The sequence below is a fragment of the Uloborus diversus genome, chromosome 4, assembly GCF_026930045.1.
Source record: "Uloborus diversus isolate 005 chromosome 4, Udiv.v.3.1, whole genome shotgun sequence".
Taxonomy (NCBI): Eukaryota; Metazoa; Arthropoda; class Arachnida; order Araneae; family Uloboridae; genus Uloborus; species Uloborus diversus.
The window spans coordinates 18,424,202-18,434,545 of NC_072734.1; the positions used below are offsets into that span (position 1 = coordinate 18,424,202).

The following is a 10,344-nucleotide window of genomic DNA, read 5'->3' on the forward strand; positions in this document are numbered from 1 at the left end:
GGACGGCTGAGGTACAGCCAACTCTCGATAACTCTAATAAAAGTCCCAAGGGACCGGCTAAAAGCTTTGAGTTATTGGTAGTTCGAGTTCGGCCTTCTCAAGAGTTTGAAACCCATTGAAAACTTTTAACTTGTATTTTGTGTTCATATTTAAGAGAAAACTTTCTTATTTGTTTCATTCTGCTCGCTTCAAACTTTTGTTCACAAAGTAAAAAGCGTTAATAATATCTAATGATAAAAAATAAATTATTCTTAAATTAAGTAAAATGATTTCTTTTTTTTCTTCAAAAAATCATCACAATTTTTCATTGTATTTGTTAATATACTGTGTTTTTGAAATCTGCGTAGAAAATTATTATCATGATTATTCATTTTTTTTTTTTTTTAGTAAAACGTGCTGCATTCTATCCTTTTACTTTAATTATTTGGGACACACCTTTTTTCTATTTTAAAAATTTCTGTCTTGAGAAATTTTCTCAACTTTCACCCCTGTGCTCAAAACAGTTGGAAACCCACGAGTAAGGGTGAATGTGGGACGAAAATATCATGAAAGCACTAGGGCTCGACCGATGGCATTTTTTGGCCGATGGGCCGATGCCGATTGTTGGCCGATTGTTCAAAGATGGCCGATGGCCGATTGTTTTCCTCCAAATGGCCGATGGCCGATGGCCGATGGCCGATGCCGTTGGCCGATGGCAAAAAAAAAAAAAAAAAAAATCAAACAGAAATAAATTGATAAAATTGTCAGAGATTTAAAGGATGATTGATTCATTTCACTTTACTTCCTTTCTACGAATAAGGAATTGCAATCACAAAAAAAAAAAAAAAAAATCAGATTTTAACCTAAATTTTTATTTTACGATCACCCAATTTAAACTTCACAAGTTTTTTCGGCACATCTGTACATGCATATGTACCTAAGAACATGTAGATGACCGAAATATCCATTTTGAACGCTTCCTCAGTTAATTATCGCAAATTCTCTTGTGATGTCTTCATGCGCGTAAACTTACGTCACTCAAAAACGTTATGAAATAGTAAGTTGAAAACTCATACGTACGTAGTATGATCTAAAGGTTAGAGGACAAGTTGTATAAAACCTTACCCTGAATAGTTCACCTTACCGAAGCAAATCTATCTACAAAATAGTCACCTTGAACGACTATGCACTTCTGCCAATGTTCGTATAGCTTTTAGAAGCGCTCCTGGAAGACATTTTCGCAACCTCCTGTAAGGCCTCTTGCGCTGCTGCTTTAACTTCATCGTAGGGAAGAAGGCGACTTTCATGTTGAGGATGCACGGTTCGATTGGTCAATACTCTGATATGACAAACAAATAACATAACGTTTCGTCGGATTTAGCTCCGTGTGACTTTTACCTGTTCCCAGCAAAAAAACATTTGCATGGATGATGCTTTCCTCCGTCAGGAGAAGATAAAGCTGCATCATAGAAGGTAGCGAAAAATGGCTTTCAGAAGTGTTTCCAAAAGTTATATGAACACTGGCAGAAGTACATAGTCCCTCAAGGTAAACTTGTGAAGGTGGATGTGCTTCTGTAATGTGAACTATTCTGTGTAAGGTTTTATGCAGCTTGTCCCGAACTTTTGGATCGTACTACGTAAATCTATATAGGGTGTAGTTATGCTTCTCCTTTTTTGACTGCTGTACAATGAAAGATAAAGAACAACAGCCAAAAAAAAAGAAAAAAAGAAAGAAAGAAACTAGTATGTTGTGGCCATCACGAAACTTTCTTCTATATTTTTCTTTTTTTTCTGATCCTTCCCCATACTTGACGAGGAAGCAATATTCCCAACAAAAACAAAATTACACATGCAAATACTTGACGACCAACCCAATGTCTGAATTATTGCAAAAGCAAAGCAAAGAGCGGAAATTGAAAGTTATTTTAAAAACCTTGCTTGAGTTAAATACAAATATTTTATTTGTTAACAAACATAAAATGGCAGCAGTTAAAAATTTTAAATCATTGAGATAATATTTCCGATCATTTCCATACAATTAAAATCACGAGAAATACGCAGACGATAATCTATTACGATTTATCTTTCTTATTGTTGCATTAATAAAGCTATTTTTGTTCGCAAAAAAAAAAAAAAAAAATCAACACCTCTTGGAGCGATTGGCGTCAAAATTGAACCAAAGCCTGTTTACATATGGATTCACATATATTCCAAATTTCAACCAGAACGTAGCAATACTTCTTGAGATAGGGCACTCACAATGGAAAAAAAAAGAACGGGCGATTGCGCTACCCCCTTTTTAGCTGTTGACACCAAAATGAAATCAGCTTTTATACCCACTAAGGGCTACTTGCCGATAAATTTTTCTTTCATTCCGTTCATTATTTCTTGAGATACATCATTCACAATTGACGACAAAAAACGTTCTATAGCTCAACCCCCGATTGAGTTATTGACACCAAAATTGAATCAGCACCTGTTCCTGTTAATGGCAACATATGGACCAAATTTTGTTTAATTCCGCCAGTTACTTCCTGAGGAATAGCAAGCATGCGTAACTCAAAAAACGTCCCATTGCTCCACCCCCCTTGGAGGAATTCGCGCCAAAAACTAATGGGCACAAGTTCACAAAGGGGCACATATGTGTACCAAATTTCGTTCGATTTCATGCGGTAGTTTTTGCTGTAGAGCGGCCACAAAAAACTGGTCACACACAGACGTGACACACACACATACACACACACACATACACACACACACACATACACACACACACATACACACACACACATACACACACACAGACAGACAGACATTTTCCAAAAATAGTCGAAATGGACTCGGCACACCTCAAAACGTTCGAATCCGTCAAAATTCGAAATTCGAAAATTTGCACTACTTTCTTCTATGTATTAGATATAGAAGAAAGTAAAAAGGAAGAAAAACAAAAAGACTGTTTAATAAACAATTGATTTTTTTTAAATTGAACATATAACTAAGATTTCAGTAATATTGTAATGATGTATGGATTTAAGTTCACTAAATATATTTAAAAAACATTAAATTATGTTGTTAAATCATTCAAAAAAAATTAAGAATAAAACTATGAAACCGTCAACAAATTACGCAATTAAATTGGAAAGATTGCACGTAGACATTTTTTAGTCATCAAATTAAAAAAAAAGATAACAGATAAATTACAATACTAAATCATAAAAGAAATATTTTTTTCTTATTTAAAATTTATGAATAGAAAATTTTGCATTTTTCAAAAAACTAAAACAGTGACATAAATTTTGCTGGAAAAAAATTGCCATGAAAAGAGCGAGGTTCTTAAAACGCAGCTATAAACAAAATCAATATTTACACAAAGTTAATAACTGAATACATATGACTACTTGATCTGATGTTTGCATACATAATATTGAACAATTAGATTGTTTAATCTTTTATGAAGCTTTGCAAACAAGTTCAAATTAAATTGTTCAATTTAACAGTAATTTTCTGAAATTTAAAAAATTGCATAATAGAAAATCTTTGAAACTTACTTTTCTATAAAAAACGAAAATAACTTATTCATTGATTTTATATAAATACATAAAAATAGTTACTTACAACAGAAAAAAAAAATCGATCGCTATTAATGATACAAAAAAGATGGCGCATTACGAAATGGAGGGAGGGTCACCCTCTGATTTTGCAGTAACTCACACTTCGGCCCCAACCTCGGCCTAATATTTATAGTACTGAACCGCTAAAACCAACACCTCGGAAGAGTTTCTGAATCTATTTCAGCACTTCCGAAGAAAAAATTCAAAAGTCCCTTCGATTTCCGAATTGTGTCACCATTCAAAACGTCTTTCTTTAATCAATGTCTTAAATTAATGCTCTAAATTCTTTCTAAATAATAGATAAAGTTTGAAAAAAAAATCTCTAATTTTATGAATGGTGTTAGTTTTAAACAACTCAGGAGTATAACTAGAGTTTAATTTCAGAAATTGAGGGAGTGGGAGGAGGGGCACACAAGTGTTCTCGGAAATTCAAAATAGTCGTAAAAAATCGAGTTCAAAATAATCATAAACATTGAGCAAAAAAACCCTTCCGAAACTTGCACCTGAGTTTGTATTGACTTGCAGTGGCGGTTTTTAAAATACAGAGTGTTTTAATATGAATAGCGGGGTTTTGCCATCTCATATTTGTTTCCATGGTCTCCAATTCGGCAATATATCACCAAATGACCGTCAGTCTGAGACGCTATCTTAGTTTTGCATTGAAATAAGTAATTAATAGCCACAAAAAATGATAAACAGGCTTTTCAGAACACCCGATCGAAAACAAAAAGGGAAGTGCACAACTGGAACGTACGCACACCCCACAAGCGAAAACTTATCCTTCTACAGTTTATCATTTTGGAGTTATGACTTATGACAGATACTACGTACATCCAGCAGCAAGAAACAACGCAATAATTAACTTGTTTGGTACCTGAATGCAGTATTAAAAACTCTTTCAGGGGTGACTCAAATAAAAATTCATACTGAAATTTAGTAAACAATTTTATATGAAACAACCTTTACTTTGTATTAAAAGGTAGAACATCAAAAGTCTTTTTTTTTTCAAAAACATCGGCCAATTCCATCGGCTTTTCAAAGTTTTTAAGGCCGATGGGCCGATGTTTCTTGCAATTTAGCATCGGCCGCCGATGCCGATGCCGATGGCTAAATTGTTGAACCATCGGCGCCGATGCATCGGCCAGGCCGATGCATCGGTCGAGTCCTAGAAAGCACCCATCGTTCCATACTGCGAAATTGTGCGCCTTTGAAACCTTGAAAGGAAGAAATATTTCAAATTCAGGAAATCCGCTAAGAAACAAATTTAAATATGCATAGCATATTTATTGGTCAAACACAAACATCTTTTTAGTTTAATAGCCATAAAAGGAAACAGTATTTTCAAAGTTCGTCATGTACATGATGTTCTCGTTCCTTTTTTCGAATCATGGAAGAAGATTTTCTTTCTACTTCTCTTATTTTGCCCCATATTTTCCAGCCATGCTCCTCCGCTTCTCCGGGATCATCCGAAATCAAAATATTATCAAATATAGTTCCAGATTCAACTTGCCAAACATCGATTCCTATTCCACAAATTTCTTCAAAGACGTAAAGGTCAGGATCGTCAAAATAATCAGGATTATCGATGAATGGACGTATCCATGGTCCTTTATAATTAGCATTTCGGATTTTTCTCGGTTTCCAAGGACCTTTGAAGGCTGGATTTTTAACTAAGGGTGGTTCCCAAGCTCCATCAATATCCTCATTCCAATCGTCAGGTTTTGTTGCTTTCTTGTCAAAAATATACTCGGGCTGATCCCAGTCATCAGGCTTCTGGTCACTTGGATCATAAATTTCAAAATTCTCATCCCAGTCCTTAGGCTTTCGGGCTTTGAAATTTTCAATTTTTTTAGGTGGCAAAAACTTCCAGTCATCTTCTAGTGTTCCCTCTGCCACATCCAGATTGTCAATTTTAACTGTATATCGCTTGTTAGGATAAATTATTAGCGTGTATAGATGACTGTATTTGTCATAAGGCCACCGAATATCCCATTCCATCGGTACAAGTTTTCCCCGATAATTAAAAATCACATGAATCTTATGCACATGTGGACTACAGAAATCTGGCCCAAACATGAGGAGATAAGATGTCTTTTGGTGTAATTGCCTGGGATTCAAGTTGCAATCATACACTTTAACATAAGCTCCACCACAAGTCAGATTTTGTTCGTGTTTCACAGAATACTGAAGCACAAAAGTTTTATCTTTATTCGTAAAAGGTTTGAATTTCGTAGATATCGCATAGAAACTACCATCTTTGGATGTTCTCAGACCTTTACCTATCTCCAATTGCTCATGGAGATTTCCACCAGATAAAATGAATGCTTCCCACTTTTTGCTTTCGTGTTCAGATGAAATCCATCTGTTCTTCCATTGATCATTATCTACGAATTCCTCAACAAAATATATTTTACTCGCAGTCATACAAACACACGAAATCAAAATAAGAATTTTCAAATATTTCATTAACAATATGGCTTGCATACTGGAAAATATTTCAAATTGCAACCATTTTATAAGTTTTAGAAGTACGAACAAATCCTTATATTCTTCAAATTAGTTTCACTGTTGCCATTTAAATTTGTGAGAAATGTAATAATAATAAAACAGTTTAAAAATTATCGTTTTATTCGGGCAAAATAAGCAAGGCCAAAATATATTAGCTCGTTTAACTTCCGAAAATTTGGCGAAAGTAGAGAAGATTGCAAAGCCCTCCAGTTATCGAATTATTGAAATACTGCTATTATTCTTTAATGATTTGATACATATATTTGGCGGATAATTTTACATTTTAATGAGGCTTTTAATGTTGTCCACATGATTGGAAGATTGTTTTAATGAAACTTCTCCTGTTTTTCAATGACTTGTTTTTTTTTTTCCATTTGACGGAGTATTTTTTTTTTTTTTTAATAGAACGTTTAGTCTTTTTACTGACTTGTTTTGTTTAATATTCCATTAAAAAGACAAAATAATGTACGATACAAGTAGTTACCAAGTAACTTTGGCCAAATATGGTGGCAATAAGTAAAAAGGAAAATAATCGGCATGGTTGCAGTTTCAAAAAAGTGATATTCTTTTATGTTTCGACTTGTAGCTAAACATTTCAAAAATATCTTCCTAAAAGTTTAAGTGGTTTCGAGCAAAATTCTCAAAGTTATCAAGTATTCAGTCTCCGTCCGCTCCTTCAAACTGTAGTTTAACTCCGACAGCTGCCGAAGAGTGCAGCAGTTTTGACAGCTGCAGAGTCCATGTCAAGTGACCTATGGGTCCCCACTCGACCATCTCCGATTAGGATGAAATTTTATAGAGGAGTAGAGATGCCTTTCAAACTAATGCAAATTTTCAGCTTCCTAGATGCAAATCCTGAAGATCTAGGATCTCCGAAAAATGTGATCCAAGATGGCGGATTAGCTTTTGGGTGCCAAATTGCCAAGCTTACACCAAGTTTACAGGAAATTTTATTACACTGGAAGACTGAAATTTTAGGCGCTTAAAGTATGTTTGATAATTTTTTATTAATCATTTAAAAACTTCTTTTGTTAATTAAATATGTTAGAATCGGAAAAATATTTTGTTCAGGAAGCTGATGCAATAGACAGAACAAGATAATTTTCTTTTTTTTTTTATCATATTTCATTTGCAAAGTATCTTTTAAAATGATTAATAAAAATTATTTCTGACTTATAACAGTTGCAAAATCCCTTTAAGTCGGTTGTTACGGCATTCACCATTCTTTATTTATTGTAGAACGAGATTTTCTCGCTAACGACAAATAGTATTTCAGACTCATTTTTCCTCGCTTATCTGAAAAATCACCAATATATTTTACCATACCAACCAACCATATAAATACCAACATATTTTTATAGGAAAAAATATGTTCTGTCTCATGGTGCCAACGAAAAGAAGATGCAAGGTGATAAACTTGAGCTACAGGGCATTAAATACAGGCTATCATGTGAACTATTTTGATAGCTACTTTGGATGACAATATCTCTTAGAAAATTAATATTTACGCTCTGCAACTATAATCCATTAAAAACATACATATTGACATTAGAATTACAAAGTTCGAGCATTTGAATTATTTTTGATTAGAATTGATGACATTCCAGGAAAAAGTTTCTCTGCTGCGTTTTGTGACTTTGCATACGTGCTACACAAAAGTTAATGAACTCAAATTCACAAAAATACTAGAACGTGTTGACAACCAAAAGTACTTAAAGCTCCTAAAATTTCATGCTTCCAGTGTTATAAAATGTCACGTAATCTGAGATGTAACAAGGCAATTCGTTACGACAGATATAAGTTCAAGTTCGCTTTTTATCCTTATTCGAAAGAACACTATCGAAGAAAAAACTTATTTTGAAAGGAAAAAATGTTCTTTCTAATGGTATAAACGAAAAGAAGATGCAAGGTGACAAACTTGAGCTATAACGCTTTGAAAATGGGCTATTTTTCACTTGAAAGGTTTTGATAGCCCACTTTGAATCACATTATCTTCTAGAAAATAGATATTTAAGCTCAGTACGAGCTTTTGAATTATTTTTGTTCAAATTTTATGACAACGTAAAATTCAGGAAATTTTTTCCCCATCGCTCTTTTTTGTAAGTTCACGCGCATGCTACACAAAATTTAACAAGCTCAAATTCACAAAAGTACTTGAATATACCATTGAGAAGGCATAGATGGAGAGAGTACAACCCTACTATCCCGATACCGCAACAGTACCATGTGACCTTGGGAGCAATTTCGAGTTGATCGTAACCGCTGAAGAAGTTTTCATTAGCTGGAAGCCATGCATGATAACAACCTTTAACTGTAGAAGGGAAAAATTAGATTTATAGTAATAGTGCAGTATTCTAGCATTGGAAACTGTGAGGAAAAAAGCCACACCAGGAGGTCCAGTAACTTTTCCCTAGCATGTACGAATGTTTTTTACTTCTAAATAAAGAACAAATAACATTTATATACATTCAACGAGTACATATTTCACAGTTGCCTATAATTTTTAAATTTTTGTACTTATTTTACCTATAAAAGTTATAAAACATTGTATACCTTGAGTGCAAATAACATTTTACTTCCACAAAAACATTTTTACTTAACTAGTAATTATTTTAACGGCTCTTAAGCATTTTGTGTACATTTGCTTTGTTGGCGAGTATCTTTTCGCCAAGCTCCTGTGAACAGCAGATGCGCAAAAATAAAGATTTGCTATTTTTATGCTTCAATTTAAATACCAGTATGCCAGCGTATGAAATCATTTCAAAACATTGATTACAATAAATATGAACCCATAAATTTTCAGTCAATAACAGAACACTTTAAACTATTTGTACATGCCCATCATTTCAGGGAATAAACATAAAAATACATGAAAAATGCAATTATATTATATTTTAAAATCTAGAAAAAAGTGGGGAGAGGGAGTTTGAACGATAGGCCTGTATTTGTATCCGTTATTTATTTATTATTATGCGGTAAAGGAGTTATTGGAGCCAGAGTTGCTCTAATTTGTAGACCCGACTTCGCGCCGTCGCGTCGCCAGAAAAATATTTAAAATGCCAAAAGAGTGATTGCGTGCCCAAAATGCGATAACTTCCCAGCCAAACAAGTAATCTGACCTGGGAAAACATTGGGTCCCAAGCTTATTTCACTCAGACATTTAATGGCTCCCTCCATTAGTATTCCTTCTCAATGGAATATACTAACGGTCAAACATACTTTAAGCGCCTAAAATTTCAGGCTTCCGCTGTAATAAAATTTCCTGTCAACTTGGTGTATACTTGGCAATTTGGCACCAAAAGCTTATCCGCCATCTTGGATCACATTTTCCGGAGATCCTAGATCTTCAGGATTTGCATCTAGGAAGCTGAAAATTTGCATAGATTAGTTTCAAAGGCATCTCTATTCCTCTACAAAATTTCATCCTAATCGGAGATGGTCGAGTGGGGACGATTTGAAAAATTAGGTCAGTTGACATGGAATGATTCTGCAGACACTCAGAATGTCAGTGCTGCTTGCTTGGGGTTAGTTAAATACACTATAAATAAATAATGAAAAAAAGAAGGGACTCAGGAGATCGAAGTTGCTACAGGGACTGTTCGTTATGGAGCTGAAATTGATGCTTTTTTAGCTTCTAAAACTTTAAACGCGTTTTTCACAAAACCACATTTTCAAAGTCTGTGTTCACTCCCATTTTAAAACCAATTGACCGATTCATTTCAAATTTAGTACACACATCCCCCCACATTAAGCTTGAGTCTTTTTAATGGGTTTTTTACTAACAAAATAGAATTTTTCGTGAAAAATAGCACTGTTAACTCCAAATGGACGCCAAAAATTTTAAAAACAAAACAAAAAAAAAAAAAAAAACTGAGAACGTAAGGGCGGGGGGGGGGGGATAATAAATTCTTTGACTAAATTCAAATAGAATATGATTTCAGATAAATGTCAGATGAGACACAGTGAACACTGCAAAGAAAGGCGTCCATGTGGGGGGCTCAAGACCCCCTCTTGAAATTAGAACTTCCTTTTGCTTCTAGTACTTTTTTCTTTGCAATGATGTACAAACATTTCTTCTCTAGCCATTAATGAATAATTTATCAAAAAATGTCTAACTTTTAACAACTCTAATCTGTACTGAAATCGGTTTCTATGGGGAAAATATTCTGCTAACCCATACGGAAAATATCTGAGCCCCCCCCCTAAAATTTTGCATATTGGCGCCCTTCACTGCAAATCATCTTTC

The 10,344-nt window shown here is 34.2% G+C and overlaps 1 protein-coding gene across 1 annotated transcript; it reads right to left on the bottom strand.

Moving 5' to 3' along the window:
* Nucleotides 1-4,931: 4,931 nt before the first annotated feature.
* Nucleotides 4,932-6,014, bottom strand: LOC129219905 (calreticulin-like). The gene has a single exon (XM_054854220.1). The coding sequence runs from the start codon at nt 6,012-6,014 to the stop codon at nt 4,932-4,934; it is 1,083 nt and encodes a 360-aa protein (XP_054710195.1).
* Between the last annotated feature and the right edge of the window lie 4,330 nt (nt 6,015-10,344).

Coding starts and splice junctions, on each gene's coding strand:
- LOC129219905 (XM_054854220.1), bottom strand. CDS start 6,014: ATGACTGCGAGTAAAATATATTTTGTTGAGGAATTCGTAGATAATGAT.